The sequence below is a fragment of the Corvus kubaryi genome, unplaced genomic scaffold, assembly GCF_017639235.1.
Source record: "Corvus kubaryi isolate FWS band 111438036 unplaced genomic scaffold, C.kubaryi_AGA036_p1.0 37334, whole genome shotgun sequence".
Lineage (NCBI taxonomy): Eukaryota > Metazoa > Chordata > Aves > Passeriformes > Corvidae > Corvus > Corvus kubaryi.
Window position 1 is genome coordinate 18,888,903 of NW_024581108.1, and position 21,212 is coordinate 18,910,114.

The following is a 21,212-nucleotide window of genomic DNA, read 5'->3' on the forward strand; positions in this document are numbered from 1 at the left end:
AAACACACTGAGTAGATTAAAGCTAGCCCAAGCATGTCAGTCACACATCTGAGTACAGCACAGCCACAAGTATGTGCTCAAAAACACCAGTCTGAAGTCAGAAGGAAAAAAGGTTTCCCAGTACCTACTGTAAAGCTTACTTGACATGTATCTGTATTTATATCCCTGAGATTCCAATCACCTCTGAAACAGTGGCGATTCATTTAAGTGATGATTTATTTATTCTGTTTCAGATGGACATTGGCAGCCTAAAATCTGGGGTGTCATCATTTCAGAGAATTTCATTGCCATGTTATTAGGATTGCAATCATCAAGCAGAGAGGTGATGGCAAACACAGCAAACAGAAAAGTCAAACAACAACACAGCTCTTGCAGGAAGATTTTTCAGTCTTTTCAGCCCTCACACCTCCAAACATGCAAACTACAGTCATGCAGGCACTGTTATCATCTGCTCACGTTCCTAATTCCACAGTGCCATGAACAAGACCAGGGCATTACCTTTCCCTCAGAGAAGATCGATTCAGCACAGAAGTCAGAGAAGGCTCCTGAACTGCTGGAGGTGCTGGATGCTCCAATGAAGCAGCAGAATGGGACTCTCTGTTGGGTGGATCTGAGCTCACATCCTCCTTGGAAACAGCAGAACTGCCCAAGCCTTTTCCACGGGTAGATTTGGCCTGAAAAATACCCCACCAAACTAAAATTTATTATGAATATCAAGATGTACAATTTTCATGTTTTTATTTCTCAAACCAAAAGGTTTAAGGTTGTACATTCATTCAGGAATATCTGTCTGCTGGGGAAAGAACAAGGACCCTTATTTCATACAAAAATCCATGGTCTAAAATAAATCAACAAGTCTCAGAGGAATCTGTTGGTAACTAACACACCATCTTACGTGAAACTCTAACAGCCCTTTTATCAACTTTTCTCAGGGCACAACTTAAAGGCTTAGTCAGGAATCTCACAGATTCAGAATAATGCCTGGGAGTCTAAACAACCCATGGAACAATCCAGAGGTGGCACAATGTAATAAACTCACGTGGTACACAGAAGTACAGTCCTTGCCAATAAAAGTTTGGAGTCTGATGAAAGTGTGCTTAACATATATAACAAAGTTCATACTTAAAATTCCCTTTCTTTCCACCTCCCACTTATCATCAGTTCTCCCAGCCATTACGAAATTGGAGAGGGCACACATAATTAAATGCCTAAACCCACAATTTTTACAGCACTTCACGAATGCTGGCAGAAAACAACTAAATGAGGATGTAAAGAATGAAACCCAGAAGAACCCTGACATTAATCTTCAGATTCTTTCAATACACAAAGAACCTAAAATCTGAAAAAGAAAGGACGTGAAATACCACAGCAGTGGCTTGCCAGTTGTACCAGTGCTACCTTTGCACACAATTCCAGAAAGAAGGATGCTCTCAGAATAACTGGTAAGGCAAATGCAAGCTGCCTTTAAAGGCTCCTCTATGGCCTTGCTGCAAGCCTTAATGCCAAGGAAAAGCAAGTTTTGTATTTGCAGCCAACTTTACAAAGTCCTAAGTTTCCTTTTACTGTTTGTAGATAACCTGCCAGCAGGCCTTAACTAGGCTAGATCAGATTTAAAATGTCCTTTTTCTTGCTTTTGATACTACTGTAGATGAAGTTTCAAAAATACCTATGCAAGACAATCCAAAAAGGACTGTCTTCCTAAAAAACAGTGTGTAAGCAATAACACTTTGAAGTACTCACTTCAGCTTTCTTGGGTCTGTAGCTGGCAAGAGGAGAAGCATCTGGAGAAAGAAAAAAGGTCCATGACAGAAGAAATCAAAAAAAGACATTTGCATTTCCTAAATTCTATTAAATCTTTTACAAAACATCCTATCTCTCTTCACTAACAAAACTAAAGCAATTTATTATTATTATACATTATCTCCTCAGAATATTTCAGGAAATCACCTTCTTTAGCTGAAAGCCATGACCTCACATTGAATAGAATACAATGCTTGAAATAATGAATCAGTTTGGGCACCCTCTTCTGCACAGACAGAAGTGGCACATTTTGTTACACTATTCATTGCTTAAATCAGTATCAAAACAAGCTCTGCCATTCCCAAAAATTCCCACGTACATTGCTCTACCTTACTAATCCTCTCTGAGCAACCATCATTTCCCTACAGCCATCTCTCCCTCCTCCTATCACCTCTGCATCCCTTCCCTCACCACTCACTGACCCATAGACAAGAAGTCCAGGGAAACAAACATCTTAGGGCTGTACTGGTTTAGGATTTTTCACAGTGTCAATATGCATCCCTGAGGGACTGACATTAAATTTTCCTTCTTGGTCTGGTCTACCAGTTTGTACTGAACAGCCCTCACACTGTGACCCAGGAAAATCAAAAAAGGACTAAACTCTATGTATTAAGATTTCTAATCCTAGGAATCTGTTCTTTTCAGAAGTTACAGTAAAGCCTCAAGACACAGGCAGGCGACCAAAGAATCCTCTGGATATTAATACTGAGGTAGGTTTTGGTCTCCAAGCTACTGGCCAGAAATCATCAGCTCCTTTCGTAAGTGTGCAATGCTATCAGATGATCTGGTCTGTTACATTATCCAGCTATCACAGATTGGCAAGTCTGCTCCCAAAGGGGATGTGAAACCTTTAAAATCCAGCACCCAGTGCAACGACAAAGAACAAATGTAAAATAACATGTTCATAATGATTTGCTGTACAGCAAATTATAATTAGTGAGGAAATGAAATAAAAATGAGGCAGAGCATACATAAACAAATACTGATGAGACTCATTAAAATCCTCGTATTGTCAGACATATGCAATAAAATTAAGTTTGAGGACACTTCCCTAAATTTCTGGTCCCACACTTTTTATTAAACTCTCACTTACTGATACCAAAGGCTGCTGAAGCAGATATTGGAGCATATCCTGGATGCTCATTAATAATGGTAAGTCACTGATCCACTACTCACAAATACTGCTGAAATAAACATTATTCATCTGTGAAGAAACAGAGTCCTTGAATTTCAAAATAATCAATACTCCAAGCCTGATCAACACACCTACAAACCATGGTGCAGATTTGCTCCACCATCCAAGTCAACAAAAAAAGTGGAGTGAAACAGAGCACTCGTCTGGGCTTTGGAATTCTCTCCTCCTATTTTCATATTATGTAGAACTATGTTCCAAGCTTCATGAGGTAAAGAGCTATTTAAGGGCACCCTTTGGAGCAGTAATTTATTCAGTATTCTTCCTTTCCCTAGGAAGAACTAACAGCTTGTTCTCCATCATAGACTGAGATTCTCATAATAAATAAAAAACCAAATAATAATAAAAAGCCCCAAATAAAACTACTTACTGAAGAAATCAAAAGCATGAATGAGATATGTAGTAGAAAATACTGACCAGAGGGTGCCTTGGTCCAGGCTTCTGCTGTGCTTTCTCGTGGGGAACACCAGGTATGAAGTTTAGCACCAGGACTTGGTTGTCCAACCTGAAGCACAAATACTGTTAAAATGCTCAGTATGAGACGTATCAATTCCTGTTTTTTCTGGTTTTCTTCATAAGATCACAACTAGTACTTTCTGAAATATTTTATTTTATTTAAGTACTATTTTAGACTATTTTCATAACACTTGGCTCATGTACATTATTAGCAATACTGTGCATAAACAAAAACAGTGCTAAAAAGGTCTAGAAAACTCTGAATATCCCAATGTTGAAAGAAAGAGGAAATACAGATAGTTTCTCCTTCATCTGTAATGTCTACAGTCTTTTTAAACAACTGTTGGTGTCTCATACTTGTTCTAAACAGCTCAGATCTCACCAAGAGAGATCTGAATCTCTTCCTAATTAAAAAGTTACATTTAATATAATCCAATTTTAATCTTCATGTCACACAAAATCTCCAGGCCAAAAGAGTTCTTAGTAGCAAAGATGCCCTAAAAGGAGCATTCTCAATCTAGAAAGGCCATGACAGTCAGGATACGCTGAATTAAGAGACAAGCTTTTTCCTTTTTTTTGTACAAACATAACCAAGCATTGAAAATCAATAATCAGTGTTAATGATGCTATAATTAAACTGTGAGCTTCACCTATAGATCAAAAATCAGAAAAATTGAATAAAAGGAGTTAAAAGAAAAATATTTGAGAGAAACAGTTGATTGATGAATGATTATTGACCTATTAAGGCCATTTTGAATTTCTAAAAGGTAGCTATATGTAGACTAAAACTTGGAAAAGAATTCTAAACTTTGAAAATATATTATTAATTAATTAGTATCAACACTAAGCAAAAAGATAAGGTAGAAGCAAACTATTTAACCACTAGATTATCTAACTGGTTGTCGTAAGTGCCCAGAATTGTAGCCCAATCATAATGTCACAGCACAGAATATGAACAATCCCATTTCTGCCCCTACCAATTCAAAGTGATTTTCTAAAAACAGAGGATTGTTGCAATAAGAAGAAAAATTAAGAGGGGGAAAAAAGAATACGAGTATATGGTCCTCCAAATGGCTGGGAAATGTAGCCCCTTCATTTTAAAAGACTTATACACAATTTCTGTAAGTAAGTACCTAATTTCAGGACCATTTTTCATGTATGGCAAAAAGTCCTTATGCTATGAACTCTAAGTCAAAGTGTTTGAGATGTAGCTCTGAGCAAAGGAAGTGTTCCAAAGATCACAGGATGCCAACATAAAAAAAAGTTGAAAGAGAGGAAGTGCAAGTGTTCATAATGTGACTAGACACTCTGTCTTTAAAGTCTTATTCAGAAATTTTTAATACTAATATCAATTACTTCCAAGCTGAATTTATACACCTATTATCCTGTCTAGTGTGCTGGAAGAAAAGAAATGGGGCCTCAGAGAATTTAACCACGATATTCATGATAGAATTTGATCTTTGTCTGTTACTAAAGCGGATAAAAGAAATTTTATTTTAGTTAATTTTACATTTAAATCACTCTGTGACAGACCGCTAAGGAGAGAAAAATTATTCATCTAAACTAAGAGCTGAATGAATTTTTGGAGCGCTATTTAGTGAAAGAACAATATTTGAACTGAGCTTAAGCTGGAAGTACCTTGGAGCAAATACAAACCCGTCTGATTACAAAGGGAGGTTTGTCAGTGTCTCTCCTGAACTCGTGAGGCCCGAGGTTCAGATGGGCCAGTCTCTGCCTGGCCTCCTCGGAGAGCTCGCACATGCGGCGCTTGGTGTACGGGGACGGGGAGCGCGACTTGGAGGCAATCGTGGGCTGCTCGTAGCTCTTCACTGCCGAGCTCTGCCTGCCCTTCTCAGATGGAGGAGGGTTTTTCTTTGGTAGCTTTGAGTGCATCTTTCCTTTTGGGGTTGAATGATGCACCCAATTCGTATCAGCCTGAAGTGAAGAAGAGAAATCATCTGATTTGACAGCGTGTACGATAAAGATCGCTGAACATAATGCAAACAAGGAATTAATAATTTTAACAGGAAGAGATGCCATGGCAGCTGAAGTTGCCCTCACAAAACTATAATCAAACAGCAATTTAAAAAACAACGTGTTTACCATTTTCTCTAAAACCAAAAGAAGGTTAAACACCCAGTACTACACATTAGATGTCAAGTGTCTGATACTTACTCAATTAGCTTTCTCACACAGTTAGTGGAGACAGTAAAAATTAAACTGAATTTTGTCACAAGTTGCTTTAATACAAACTTTACCTGAATTAGATATACACAGATTTGAAGCATATTTTTATCTGTTTAAGCTTTTATTTTAAAATTCTTACCCTTTAATATAAAAGATATAAATTAAAATAGGAGCTTATTTAATAGTTTGAATTATATGCATTTAGAGTTGCCTAAAGCTTCAAAAGAAGTGCAACTACATTCTCGAAAATTTGCATTTTCTTGGATCATGGTGAATTTACTAGTTCTTTAAAAAGTTATAACCAAGAAGTAGTGTTTAGTCGAGAAAAATAATACTCTTCCTGTCAGAAATTCTTATTCAAGCTGGAGCTAGTTGACATTAGCCCTAAATCTGAATGTTGCATGTACTCCTTCAGTTCAGAGGAACGGAGAAATAAAATGTCCAGCTTGCCTTTAAGCCTTTCCCTCTATACCCAGCCACTGGATGGGTGAGGCCGAGGCTGTGTGTTTGTTTTGCTTTGACTTGAACTTGGCAGCACACAGAATACTCCTACCACTCCTCTGAACTCCCACTTGTGCAGCTGATAGTGGGACACAGCACGGACTTGGCCCACACAAAGCCAGGCCTAATTCTCTAAGACTAATCTCAGCTTCATCAGAAGCAGGCGGTGCTGCTTCTGGCTTAGACCAGTTGTGAAACTGGACCTTCACTGTAACACAAGCAAATCTGAGATGCCATTCATAGATACTTTCAGGAGCAGTTTAAATTTTAAAACAAATCGCCCTTATTCAAGTCACCTTCACTGAAGCCACTTTTCTGACAATGACAATTTTCACTGATTTTTAATTCTTCTTCTCTCTCGATATATTTCATTTGCTAAATTTGGAAGAAGTTTCTCACTGAAGTCATTAGCAATGCCACCAACAGGTCAAAGTCACCTAAGTGTCTTTGCACACAAGCCTTCCTGACAACCATTCCATTTTAATGATGCTGCACCATTTTTCAATAGTACAGCAAAAAAGGGAGGACGTAAGAGTAACTCTACATGACAGCTTGTGCCAGAAATCCAAACCAAAATTCCAATCTGTGAGACCAGAGAAGAGTGCTACTTCACCTTTAACTGTACTCATAGCCAAAGCAGCATTTCCAGATTAATGTAGGTGACAGCCCTTTCAACAAAAATCTGCATTTCCATTACTGTCAATGATACAGTTATGGAAACAATTAAAATTAATTGGTTTGGTTTAATAGTGTACCTTCTCTAACTTCACCTAGTTTTCACTGTCCTTAATTTTAAGTGTCAGCAACAAATGGTGAGAAGCCATCTTTCCACGTACAAATACACCAGGGACTGACACTTCAGCTGATCACAGAACACAGCAGTTGATAATTGTTTCAGATTCAAGGAACTCTCAGCATCTACTGTCATGCACCAAACCCACTCCTTACTCATACTTGATTAAAAATTTAATCAAGTTGTCAAGCACCCATGATACCTGCTTTAACCACAACAAAAGAATGAGAAAAGTTTGAAGCAAGCAGCACATGCAAAAATTGGAAGCAAGGCTATCAATATTAAATCTAGAAATTAAACTGCAAACAATTAAATTGTGCTAACCTGTATGTGACTCCTTCCAGAGCTTAACAGACTGTCTGAAATAAGGGAGATTGTAGAAAATCTCAATTTTGGTGCAATTCCCTAGAAGAGAGACAATAATTGAACATCCAACTCAAGATAAAGGGTATCAAAGAGGTAAATGTCACCTAATGTAACAAACCATTCCTAATTTTCAGCCATTCCCTTTGTTAATTTCAGCCTTTAATAAAGATAATTAGAAAAGACAGAACAGCAATGGTAAATGTCAAGATGCTAACATTTGCATTTCTGACAATTCAATTACAGATGATTACACTGCTTTTGTACAACAATTAAGGTCTGACTTTTATTTTAATACCTTTTTTTTTGTCAAAAGCACTTTTAAAGATTTTTCATGCCATGCTATTTGGCATAAATAAAAATTTCAGTCATGCCCTAGAAGTTTCACTATTGCTAACTTTGTAAACTTGTCTGAGAACAGTCTCAGTTGTGCCATCTCTTTTGTAAAAACATTTTGTTTAATCAGTCAATCACACCGCAAATAACTATTCATTTGTAACAGTATGACTAAGAATACCCTTCATTCCTTCATCTTTAGAATAGTCTCATTTCTGTGGATGTCTCCCTTGTTCCATAACCACGTTCCACTCCCTCACAATCCCCTCCTGCCCACAGGGCAGCCCTAGTTTGTCCCACTTGGATCAGCGGGGTCCAGCTGGGCCTCCTGGTGGAGCACAGCACACACGGAGTAATGGCCAGCAAGTCCCTCCATTTTCACATCATTAACAGCTTCTGCTCCACTCACCTTCTTTTGCTACAGCCATGGCTAGGAATGTAACACCTCAGAAAACTATTGCCTTTCAAATTCACTGAGCATTGGTCAATGCAGTCAAAATTTACTGGGTGTAAAGGACAGGGATTATGATGCACAAGCATTATATCCCAAACAGCAGCATCAAAAAAGGCATAAAAGAACTAAATGCCACATATGCTATAAACAAGTGGCAATCATCTATGTGCATCTTACAGAGCTCTGCAGAACTCAAGAGAGAATCAAGTGCCCCTAGAAATTTCTACCCTCTCTTCTTTCAACATGGACAGAATTTGCTGCCTGAGGCATCTCAGTGCATGGGCATTTGTGCACATGAACACACAAAATCACTGAGACATGAAAAGGAGCTGGGTGTGTTTGTGACTGTCCCACATTTGTAAGAATTAGCAGGAACTTCATGAGTGAAGTCTATTGATGAACCAAACTATTCTCTACCACCTGCCTAAACACTGATTTCCCATTAGGGAATATGATCTGGCCCCAGGATAGATTATGGAAATGTAAAGACAAAAATGCCAAGAAAGCTCAGTCATAGCAATTAACAGAGTCCAGGATTCAATCAAGTCAAGTTATGGCATATAAAAGAGGTTTTAAATCTGATCATCTTTAATCAACTCGTTTTTACTACTAATGAATTGTCAAGTGCTATCAACAATTTAAAAAAGGACACATCAGAATTAGTATGTCTACTATAAAATGCAACAATAGAGCACCTACTGCTCTTACAGAGATTGGAAATGATTACAAAATTCTTAAGAGCTCATACCTAAAATATGACACAAACCATGGTTTCTTCAGAGAAATAGTCTTCGGAGAGGGAATATAGGATGGCATTCGAATGCACAGGCATTCAAAATCACCGCATTGCGGTGTGATTGAATGCACAGGCATGTCAAAAGCAACTCAAAGGCCAGAAGCCATCAGAGGACTTGCTCTGTTTTTTGCAGTACCAAACTAGATATTGCTGAAGGATATTCAGCACAGAATTACATGAAGACTGTCATATAGCCCCAAACACATCTGTAAATGAAAATCCAGCCAGAAAGTTTTTGGGATCTCTACTGCTTCTGGCTTAGTGGTGTCTGCAGCATCGAGCAGTCCTGCACCAATCATTAAACAGAAGGGACATAATAGCAATTTGATCATAGAAAAAGTACAAAGGTGGTTCATGTTTACAAGAATACAAGTCTAATATGTGCTTTTGACAGTAAGGAGTATGAGTACAACTCTAGCTTAAAAAAGCATGTATGAATATAACAGAAGGTCTTATACTGGCATGCTAATAGAAGATAGCATAACTAAAAAGAAACTGTTTTAAGTAATGTGGCAAATACTGCATGAAGGTGGGGAATGGAGAGAAGAACATCTGTAAGAAATCACTACCACAGTCCAGGCATAAACATATTCTGAAAGGCAAAGGTTGCAGAGAAATACAGAAGAGCCAGCAAGAGCCTCATCTGGGCAACACTGGACCAGGAGAGATAACTCGAGGCATGTCTTGTATGCACACAGAGTTTGTAAACCTCGTAGGACATTTAGCCAGAGACATTATCAGCCAAGTGCCAGATTTCTGGAGGAGTTCTGATCCTCTCGACTTGGGATTCCTTCCAAGTGGCAGATTAGCAGTGCTAATCAGATACGGCTTGTCACTGCCTATCTGAACTCCACAACCGTAACCTTGCTGTTGCTACCTTTATTTTTTTAATAAAAGACAAATTTTTTGGGAATCAAAGTGCCACTGAAGCACATTCAAAAATATTCAACATCTCAGCTGGCTATAAATAACTTTTCATGTGGGAAGAACATAGCTTCACTAGCATAGGAATAACGTGAGGCTTCTCACGACCTTGTTTAACACCTCCTTTTGCTTAGCATTCACATCCAGTGCTTCGTGCTGACAGACTTAGCAGGAGACACCAGTAAAGCTCAGGGAACACTGGAAGATGGAGGCACTTGAGACTGCATTTCTACTGGAGGTAAGAATCCTTTCACAGTTAGTCCATTTGGCAAGTGAGGAGAGGAACAAGAAGTTAATTTTGGGAGCCTCCCTTCAATGCCATCAAACACAGCTTCTGTATTACTCACTGAAAAGGGAGTCACTATGCCAAAATCCTCTCTTAAACTGTACTTTCAGCTATGGAGATGGAACAGAGCAACAAAGGCCTCTCCAGTCCCTGTTCCAGGGCAGAGATGGATTTTGTTTATGCTGCTCCCAAGGACATAGAAGTATGTCTTACATCAGTCAACTTTTTAAAGCTACTACAGTGCCATCACTCATCAGCTACACATCCAAATTACTCTGACCACATCTTCTCATAGCTCGCAAGTTATGGCACCTTCTCTTTATTAGAATATATGTAATTTTTGTTTTAAAGAGCTCAGTTTGACAAAAACCATCAAACTACTCTAGTGGCTCTGCTTCTACAAACACTCACTATATTCTATTCACAAAAAAGTCTAAAAACATGTAGCTAATACCACCTCATTTGTTACTACCTCCCTATTCTTTCTCAACACCAGGAAAGTACCTATTCTATGAGCAGTATGAAAGCAGTCGCACCCCATCTCTTGAGCCACACCACGATGTATGGGATGAGCCATATCAAAGAGATACTACAGCCAAAAAACAATGGTTGTTTTTGCAGGGACAGTTTAAGTTGCTACAGAATCAGACATTTTGTAGCACAAAATCACAACTTTAATTCATTCAAATGTAACACAGCATTAGATACCAAATTAGCACTCCTAACTGCAAGTGTCTGGGCAGTTTCCAGGTTGCCCTTTCAGGGGAAAGATTACACCAGCTAAAAGATACCAATGAACTTTAACCAGCATTTCCCTCCTCCTACGTGCTTTTAGTCCAACCACAATAGACAGGGTAATTGAGTCCCTATCCAAATGTCCTGCCAGTCCAGCAGTAAAACTTAACTAAAATAGACCACACAAAACAAACTCCAAAACAAATCATTACCATCCTCCTTAAAGTGCCTTCCCTGGGTTATTCTGGTGACAACTAAGATTTGACAATCAAACTTTATGAAAGGGCAGTGTGAAATGAATTAATTTTCATTTAATATGTACTTGAGCCTTTATCTCCAGAAAATGAGCATTAATTCATTGCACTCATTCTGCCAATTAGCTGCTGTTCCAAAATGCGAGGGAGAGGGACCAAGGAGGAGGGTTACATGGTTTATCTGTTGAGAACCATGAAGTCAATATGACGTCTCCCTCTTCTCCTGCATCCTTTCAACTACCAGCTGCAGCACAGATTAAACTGAATGGAGACATGTCATGGTGCCACACTGCAAACCAAGTGGAAACTAACTTTTTCACATTAAATAATTTCTTGAAGCATTTTGAAAAAAGATTCTACTTTCCCCGAAGTTCAACTGTGGATTTGTACATTCAACACCTTAAAATGGCAAAATCTGTCAGAAGTAACGGCTTTTCATTTGAAGCAGTTCAAGGGGTTTCTTCAGTGAAGCAGACTGTGTCATAAATACAATTCACAGACATTCACTCACTGTGAAAAACGGGGACCTCTTCATTAAAATCTCACGCTCTAAACCACGGTGCCCATGGGTAAGCTTAGGGTCAGGGAACAGGAAATCTCTTGTATTTTCTTCATATGTAGCTAGAACTTTTCCCACTAAAAAGAAAATACATACTTTAATTGGAAAATAGACAAAGCCATACAGCACAGACACCACACAGAGCCATGCTGAAACCAGGATAAATTTTGCTCTTTACAAATTAACAGCATGGCTCTAAAACTCCTATCGCACTAGGAAATAACCTCATCAAGTTAAATCAGCAGCAGAAATGTGCAGAATCTACTATGAAACTATGTTTAAATGTTACTGGAAAAAAAATTAAAAAAGATTGTGTTAACTGTTCCATAACAGACACACAAAAAGTTTTCTTTAGACAACTTTTCAGTAGTCTTTCCCTTCCACGCCACAGAAAAATACTTATTTTTTTAATGGCAGCCAATCCCTTATGAAAAACTATCATTCCATATAACAGAATAGTAATAGTAGCAGTAAGAAAGAAACACATGCAACATCAAAATAATTATTTCAAGATTTTCTCAATTACCTGGCTTGCTACTTTTCAAAAAAATAAGTTTTTCTTTAGAGGTAAACCCTTGAATGTATATTGCAAAAAAAATGTAACTTGTGCTATTGCAGCCATCTTGCTTGCTTATGTTGGGCTGTATCACACCTATCTCTGAGCTCTGAAAATAAATTCCTTATGCAAGATCTTTTATCTTCCCACAAAAAAAAATCCCCATTCACTACATTTCTTCAAGTAAACAGTCTGGTGAGTCACCTGAGAGAAGCAATAGTTTCCTTGAAAGTACTAAGGACAAGTGACAGAGAGTGCTTTTAATACCACAGTTTCCAAATGAGTCCTCTTTAAAACTTGACTTTAGTTCCAATAAAATGCAGATTTACATTATTCATGGGAACACTTGAATTTCATTAAAATAGATTTTTATAATCACACGAACCAATAACAGAAGTATGACAAATCGCTATTTATTATCTTCACACATCCCAAGAGACCTGTAATACTTATAGTGAGGATAAGAGTTTTCCCAATGGTCACCATTAAAATGGAAGAGAAAGAAAGTACCATTCTGAGAACAAGATTATGCACTCTGAAATTTCACAGACAGCCTCTCTGCAAGTGAATTGTGATGCAGTTAATAATTATGCACTGGATGATTTCAGTTTATTTTCCATTTTTAAATATTATCACTTTTCTAAGTCTGAGCATGATACATTTAAATATTTGGTTATTATTCTCTTTCAAGAATGAGATCCTCTTGATCTATTAACATTTTATATTCAGAGGACTGTTTGTTGAAGGGCTTTCTATGTTGTCTGTATGTTGGAAAAAGTGATTGTGCTGTAACGGGCAATGTCCTCCTGGAAATTCACCTATTAAACTGCATAATTTATGAAAAGATTGATACAATACCTGGAGGAACGAGCTGTATTAGTTCAAGTGTGGCTGTGTCAACTAGGAGGGAAAAAAGTTTTTTCATGAGTTAAAAAAGAACTAAAATGAAAATTCCCATAGTCAAAGCCCAAGAAAAATGGATCACTGATTTAAGCTTCACAGCTCTGCACATTGCTGCACTATTTCCACCACACCAATAATAAGATAAAATTCAGTACAGCTCGCATAAATATCATCATGAATACAATGGCATTAGCAGGGTACAAATGACAACACTAAATCTGACTTAGAACTTTGTAAGTTCTATCTGCTGCCAAGTTTGTCCTCTTTTAAAGAAGATTATGCAAGCTTTGCCCCCTTTACAGATAACTCCCTGTGTGAGGGTGCATATTCCTGTAGTTAGTTCAGGTCAGTGTTTTCTCACTACAATTCATTATACACATGTGGCAAGACATAATTTTCTTAAAAATGAAAAGAATCCTGTTACAAAAATTGGAGGTTTATCCTTATATAATTTGACAATTAATCAAATAAATGACCACATAAAGGAACCCAATATCAGATAACCAGCTGGACTTTCAAACACTTATGGCTTTTTACCCTTTTCCTGTTCCAAAGCATCTAACATACATTTCTAGAGGCATTTTGTTAGATGACAATGGTTACCCACTAGTTTTTCAGAGAACAGGCCCCTGATAGAAAAACTATCACATAATTTAAACCTCCAAATCATCCTTACAAAAATGCATGACATTAATGGATACAACATAGTATACAAAAAAACCAGAACCTACATTCCAGTAACTTCACAAGGTCTCCAGGATCAACTATATTAGCAAATGCCTGAAAAAGAAATAATAATAATAATAATAATAATAATAATAATAATAACAATAGCACAGTTGAAGTAATCATATGGACCTGTGGGGAGGGAGAAGGAAAAAAAACCCAAAAAACAATGGTCTTCCTTGCCAAGATGGTTGTCAGGAGTCCTATCCCCACTGGAAAGAGAGAAGCTACTAAAATTGTAATTTGGAACATTATCAAATTCCCTGAAAGCCATCAGTTCTGTAATATATTTTCTACCCATATAGAGTTCCCTCTCTGTATGTAAATAACGAAAATAATTTATTGTGAAGAGTTAAAGATGTAGAGGTAAGTAATGGCTAAGAAAATTTCAAGAGAAAAACATAAATTGCTGAATGTACTACAATTCTGATAGATGAATGCACTTTAATTTATTAGTAATCCTTTAAGTTTCATTTTCACAGAGGTGACTTTTCATGGAAGTCTCCTGCTCAGGTTTTTTTTAACCTGAATCCCGTGTGAATAGATGGCAAAGAAAATGAGAGGATGTTGCACTGGATGGAGGTCCCCTACATTACACTGAAAACAGCATTCAGTACATTCCTCTTAAGAAGTTTGTGGTATGTTTGCCTTTAAAAAATGATGCTCTTTTCTGCTCTTCAGTAGGCAGTGAAATTATCACTGCTTGTTTCTTACCCACTTCACCAGAGCATCACTGAAGTTTACTCAGCCTGGTTTTCAAAGTGCTGGGAAATGCTTAAAGGAAAAGAACTAGAAAGGGCAAAGTATTATTATTCATAGGTAGTCAAGAAGCCAGATCATATCTGTAAGATACTGTGTTTCATTATCCCTGTGGTACTAATAATGAAGCTAGTAGGGACTCAGAATATGTGATAAACAACTATAAATTACAGGGCCAGAGTATCAATCTGGGAATTCTGGTGACAAACCATGAAAAAAGGATCTCGAAGGGAGTAGGATGTCACCAAAAAGGCTTGAGCTGCTACTTTATCTTTCTACTAAATTAAGGTGGCTCTCCTATATTGTATAGTCTCTGTTCTTCACCTTGCTATAATTTTTAGAACAAAAACATTCAGTCCCTTCCAAGCCAAGAAAAAAGACACTGAGAAAGGACAGTTCACAAAAGGATCAACAAACACCTAAAAAGTCTCATCATACATTAGAATCTTCAGTACACATAATTCTTGAGTCCCCATATGGATAACACAGGCACACCCCTCCTTTGTGCTAAAGAGAAGCAGGAGTTAAAATACTGCACCATCCTCAGTGTGACTATTTGTGCTCATGGGTTTTGCAGACAATTTTTGTGGAATTAGTGATGGGTTTTATTTGAGTTGTATCAGCCCTTGACATATCTTACCTTTTCAAATACTAGTTTCTCTTGAAAGAAGAGTGGAAACACTGCAGGGACACATTGAGTTTTTTTGTACTGCCCAAGTACAAAGACACTGAGATAAAGTTCCTGTTTGTCTTTCAGCAGCACTCCAGGACAAGTTACCTGTAGGAGTAACACACTCATTAAACAAACTGAACTTTAGGTACACAAGTAATGGCTGTTTTCAAGATAAAAATGAAACAGTCAGGACTGAAATGGTTGATTTCTGAAAGCCAGGATGTAACAGGCTAGAGAGAAAAAAATTCTTCTCTAAAGCAATTCTATTTGTACAGACTGGCCAGGAAAAAAGTCACCATTTAAAAATGATCGGGACCAAATTCTTCTTGCTTAAGTAAACACACTCCATTGTTTTCAACCAAAACTGAAACCCAAGGCCAGGTTAATTGAGTTAAAGGTATGCACTGACTGTGCAAGGTATAATCATCTATGTGAAGACTCATGTAGAATTAAGTCTACATGATGCCAACACACAAAACCCACCCAAACTTGAATGAAGCTGTTCAATTTACATGCTTAGATATCCATACTCTGTCCAGCCACCAGAAAGGGCAAGTTTATTTGCAAATTTTCTGTAAATGAGAAAAAGCAACTGTTGTTCCATTTCTACCAGATACATTTCTTCCTTTCTCTGAGAAGTCTGGCCATCTTTAAACTCAAGGCAGGGAAGGACTCTCGCTAGGCTGCCACTCAACTTTCTCTGCACAATTTTTAAATTCTGTAAGTAAGAAGTTGGTCTGTTTTTAAAGTTCTGACTGCAAGAATCTACACAACTCATTGCAAAACTATTTGCTATTTTCTCTGAACCACGTGGATTTATTTTATTTCCCTGACAGAGAATTGACACCTTTCACTTAAGGTCTCATGCTCATTTTTTATCTCAGAATTAGAAATACGAGGTTGTCTCTTCCAACATAAGGTTTCTGGAGAAAGCGTTCAGACTTTCAATTGCCAGGTAGAAAGACAAAGGAGGAGAGTGGTGGGAATTAAAATAAGAGATTTGGTTACAGTCTCCTACTCCCAAGTGAACATTTTACTTGAGAAATCCTAACTGTTTTTAAAAGAAAACTACATAAGCAGTAGAAAAACAGCTTCAGGTGGAAGAAATAAAAGAAAGCAATGTGTGATCAATCATTACAGATGAAGTATAAGGTAAAAAATAGTTCTTCTACTCATTAAGTAACTGAGAAGAAAAAAATGGGTTTCCTCTACATGTAAATGAGGGCTTCAAATCTGCAAGAAAAGTGCCAGAATAATGGATAACCCAATTGAAACAGTCTGTCAAGCATTAAACAGCTTGCATGACACTCATGCAGTTGCAAATGTGAACAGGAGTGAGAGAGACAGATCTCATTCATACAAGGCAAGTTCCCCCAAACTACATACTACATGTCATACCAGCTTCACTTCTCACTTCTGTCTTCGACATTTTTGTAGGGTTTACAATCATTTTTAGCTGGAGTTTTGTGCCTTTCACCTTAGAGAAGGCAACCAATGCTTGCCTATTTACTGAGATGAAAAGTAAGAGATCTGAAGATACTGGAATGAGCAAAACTGCCAACAACAGGTGCCATTTTTTCTTGCCATCCTGTAAAAAGAAAACGAATTCTTACAAATGAGCAGTGGGCCAAGATAGCACATGTGGAAAGCTGTGATTCTACTAGCCTGGGGATAAACTTCACAATGCATTACCTGGGCTGGAACACCAAATCCCCGTGGCCATGTAACTGAAAAGCAGCTCCAAAAATGAATGACACATGCACATCTGCAGTTCACGGCATCTCTTCTGTAATACGCAGAGGCACTTAGCACTTGGGAGACAAACTGAAGCTCTTATCTGACTGCAGCCTGCTCCAGCAGGATGAGGGACTATTTTAAAGACTGTAATAGTGTTATCTATGGATCAGCTAAGGAAGAGGGATATCAGTGCTGCAATTAACTCACAAGCCTCACAAGCAACCCAGAGGACTTTGAGAAATTTCTAGGGCAGTGTTATCCTGGACATCTCTGCTGAAAGTTCCCAGAAGGATGGAAAATGTGTACCAGCCCCACAGCTGGGACATCACAAATAGCCATAAAGAAATCACTGAATTAAGGCCATGGAAAGGAACAGAATTTTCCTGATCTCAACCCTCTAGAGCACTTATTACACACAGTCCATGGCAGGAAAAACCAAACTAAAAAACAAATTAGTCTTTAAGTAAGACCTTCCTTTTGAGAAGAGAAATGAAGAAAACTACCAGCAACACAAGCCAAAGAGTTGGTGGACCCAGATCAGAGAAGATCTTGGAATTTCATTAAGTCAAAGGGAGCAAAATGCATCTGTATCCTAAAGCAAGGGAAAAACAAAGAGGACAGAACTTCTGACACAACTGGACAGATTTCAAAAAGGGTTGAGAAATATGCAGAGCACTGTAAAAGGGCAGGGAAATGGATCAGAAATTTGGACAAGACTTTGGTCACAAATAAAGCAAACAAAGAGAGAATTAATGGACGTAGCATAAATCAGCCAAGATGTGAAAGCTAACAAATCTATGTTCCAAACACAACTGAACATTTTGCCTTGGTTTTAATAAAATTTATCACAGGAGGAAGAAGACAACTTAAAGAATTAAATGATAGAAACAAAAGTCACCCAATATGCACTAGGCCTGGACCAAGAAGGCACAGGGAGGCTGAATCATCTTCAGCCCAGGTTGTGAAAGAAAGTAATTTTTCTTAAATGAAACGTAATGAAAACAGGGAAGGTAGAATCTCCTGAAAAATAACAAATGCAAGGACCATGTGAGACAGAAAGAGAGATCTTAAAAATGATAACCCCATTGATCGAAATATTTAAATATGTAAAAATAAAGAAAAAAGACACGGCAGAAAACATCACTAAAAAAAAGCCCAGCAGGCCACGTTCAATAAAAACAGATCAATCAAGCAAAATTTTACTTTTTCTTGAAAATCTGTTTTCTGCGTAAAGTATATCATATAGTGCCTTGAAAAATTATTATTTATGATGAACTAGATAAGAGTAGTTAGTAGAGGAGGAGTCAGTATCAAAGGTGGTACAGAACTGGCCAAAGGACAGCATCAATAATGTGCAAAAACTGGGAGTCATCAAGCTGAGGTTACTATCAAAAACATTCCTCTCTGTATACTGGGATTCATGTCTTTTAACATTTTTAATGACCCTGGCTCATACTAAAATATATAGGATGAAAGCTGGACTATTTTTCCCTACATCACCTAAGGCAAAAGCATGACCCTATTTGGGATGCAGGTTTCAATTCTGACTCTGATCAATGCAAATTCAAAGTGGAAGAGTAGCTCCCATCCCTAAGATGATTAGAAGGCTGGTGAGTCCATCACACAAATTTACTACCAAAAATACCAGAGTGCTTTAGCTGATAAAGATCAATGGGGAAATGAAAGAACTGCTGCCCAAAAAATATATCAAGCGAGCAAACACTAAGGAAAGAAAAAATTCCTTAAGTGAAAGGCCAGCACTGACATTTGTATAAGAGTAGTCTCTTTCCATTCTTACCTGTAACCTTGAGAGCAGGGTAAATAACAAAATACCCCACAACTGAAAACATGATCCTGGGGAAATGTTTTCCCTGTACTCACTCCTGGCACAGGAATAGCTCACAGCCAGTGGGAACAGAAAAGGAAAGCACATTGCTCTGCTCCAGGAACCAAGCACGCCTTGGCATTGTGGAGACAAACACCAGCTGTTGAGACAGCAGAGCAACACCGCCAGGGTGACACCCTCACCATCCATGTGTGGAAATCCACAGCTCTGCTTCAGAGCAGCCACTCAGGTTTGGGAAAAAGGGTAGCTAAGCAACCAGGAATACCTGGGCAATTTCCCAGTATATGCTTCCAGGATCCGCACTTGAATTTTGTGGATGGCATCTCGTGTTTTCCTCTCAGCAGCAAGTATTCTTATGTATATGGCACCACTTGTTCTGGATCACAGGACCGGGGCATATGAAGCCACCAACTCCATGGTAACAGGGCACCGCCTAACACAGCTACTTCTGAAAAGTTTTCAGAATAATGATGCAGCTCCTCGCTGTATTCCCAGCTTGGATATAAGCAGAAAACTTTGCAAACTGCACAGGTTACAGTCGTAACATGATTAACGTCAAAACTTTCCACTTTCACACTTTCTGGTCTCACTCCCAGCCATGTAACATCCAGGTATTCAGAGCTGCCCAGAGTCACACCCTGCCCCTCACAGGGCGGCATTTGCCATCAACAAGCCGCTCTTTCCTGGGATTTGTTTTGGTTTTGGTTTTTTTTTTTATTCTTCCTGAGAGTGTTTTCCCCCCACCATACAGCTTCCCAAGAATCAGTGTCTCTTAAAAAACACATTTTCCGCAGGAAAATGAGAACTCTAAAGCGGCACGGCTGCTGCTAACACCAACGGGGGAACGGAGGCACAGGGATAAACACCCCCCACAACTTTTCCACAGGAAAATGGGAGCTCCGGAGGGGCACGGCTGCTGCCAACACCAACGCGGGGGCGCAGGGACCGGCTGCCGGAGGATACCCACACAGAAGGGCTGGGGTGCCAGACGGAGCGCGGCCCCCGCTCGGCAGCAGGGCCCGGAGCAGCCCCCGGAAGATGCCCCGGGCCGGGAGCGCAGGGCGGCGGCCGGCAGAGGAAAGCGGGGCGGGAAGCGCTGCCGGAAGAGCCCAGCGCGGCTTCTCCTGCCGGCCGCGGCCCAGCTGAGGCGGGCGGGGAGCGCGGCCCGGGCACTCACCGAGCGCAGCTCCAGCTGCAGGACGCAGCGCAGCGCTTTCCGCGGCATGGGCGGCCGGGCAGCGGGGCCAGCCGGACCCGGGCCGCTCGGGCTCGGCCGACGCCGTTGTCACGGCAACCGGGGCGCGTCCGGCCGCGGCGGCCGCTCCGCCCTCCTCGGGGGCGGCTTCCCCTCCCTCCCTCCATCCCCTCCCTCTCTGTGCCCGCCCCGCCCGGCGCTCGCCGCCGTCGCGCCGCAGGGCTGAGGGGCCGTGCCGGCCCTGCCCACACTGTCCCACAGCGCCCGTGTCCCCTTCCCGTCCGGCCCTCGCTGGTCTCCACAGGGCCTCCTGCCCTCACACAAGCAGTTAGGTTGAAAAAGATCTCTGACATCACCGTGCCCAACCTATGGCTGAGCATGAGTGTCTCAAGTAGACCATGGCACGTCCAATCTTCCTTAAACAGCTCCAGGGACTGTGGCTCCACCACCGCCGTGGGCTGCCCTTTCCCTTGTTTAATCACCCTTTCCGTGAAGAAGTTGTCGCTAATTTCCAACCTAAACGTCCCTTGGCGCTGCTTAAGAGGATGTTCTCTCGTCCTGCCGCTAATCCTGTTCCTCATCCGTACTCATCCCACAACCTTCTCTGGTTCTCCCACTTTCCCACTTCCTGACCTCCGGCTGGCTCGTCCTGGCACTCCTCACAGGGACTTGTGGAGCTGCCAGGGGGCTGCTAGAGTGTACCAAAAGTGATAAATAGTAGATAAAATATCATTTCCACCCTCTGCCCGCTGAAGGGCGGACAGTGATGGGCAATGGAGCCCTGGTGTGAAAGCACAAGTGTCCAGCGTGGGGCAGGGAACCAGACAGGTCATGCACAGGTGAGGGCAGGGCTGCTTTGGGGCATCCAGGAGGAATGTGAAGCTCGGGATGTGTCAGATTCCTCCAGCTTCGTGGGCCTCCTGCAGAAAGGTGCAGAGAGAGCCTTCTCTTCAGCAGAGGGGTCACAACCAAGTTTTATACAGCTCCAGGCCTGAATAGCTAAAAAGGACTGGATTTCCATGCTTTCTTTTTCTCTTTTGATGCAATTCACCTGCATCCTGTTGTAGGCATCTGGGCCCTTTTGACTCGAGTATCCCATTTTAATGTCCTCTGTGGGTGAGACAGGGTGCATGGGATATATTCTGACTGGTGCCATCTTTGGAAACATGTCTGTACACTCA

The 21,212-nt window shown here is 40.0% G+C and overlaps 1 protein-coding gene across 4 annotated transcripts in view; it reads right to left on the reverse strand.

Moving 5' to 3' along the window:
- Positions 1–20,170, reverse strand: part of SPATA6 (spermatogenesis associated 6) — a 42,046-nt gene extending 21,876 nt beyond the window's left edge. For 3 of the 4 annotated variants that reach the window (XM_042030647.1, XM_042030648.1, XM_042030649.1), the window contains exons 1-10: positions 20,014–20,144; positions 15,221–15,358; positions 13,827–13,875; positions 13,051–13,092; positions 11,589–11,713; positions 7,254–7,334; positions 5,105–5,383; positions 3,410–3,497; positions 1,741–1,781; positions 499–674 (exon numbers count right to left, since the gene is read on the reverse strand). In XM_042030647.1, coding sequence (XP_041886581.1) covers positions 499–674; positions 1,741–1,781; positions 3,410–3,497; positions 5,105–5,383; positions 7,254–7,334; positions 11,589–11,713; positions 13,051–13,092; positions 13,827–13,875; positions 15,221–15,358; positions 20,014–20,061 — 1,067 coding nt within the window. In that variant the 5' untranslated portion in view covers positions 20,062–20,144. Of the gene's footprint in view, positions 1–498; positions 675–1,740; positions 1,782–3,409; positions 3,498–5,104; positions 5,384–7,253; positions 7,335–11,588; positions 11,714–13,050; positions 13,093–13,826; positions 13,876–15,220; positions 15,359–20,013 lie in introns of all 4 variants that reach the window. The other variant, XM_042030646.1, reaches the window with a different exon arrangement.
- Between the last annotated feature and the right edge of the window lie 1,042 nt (positions 20,171–21,212).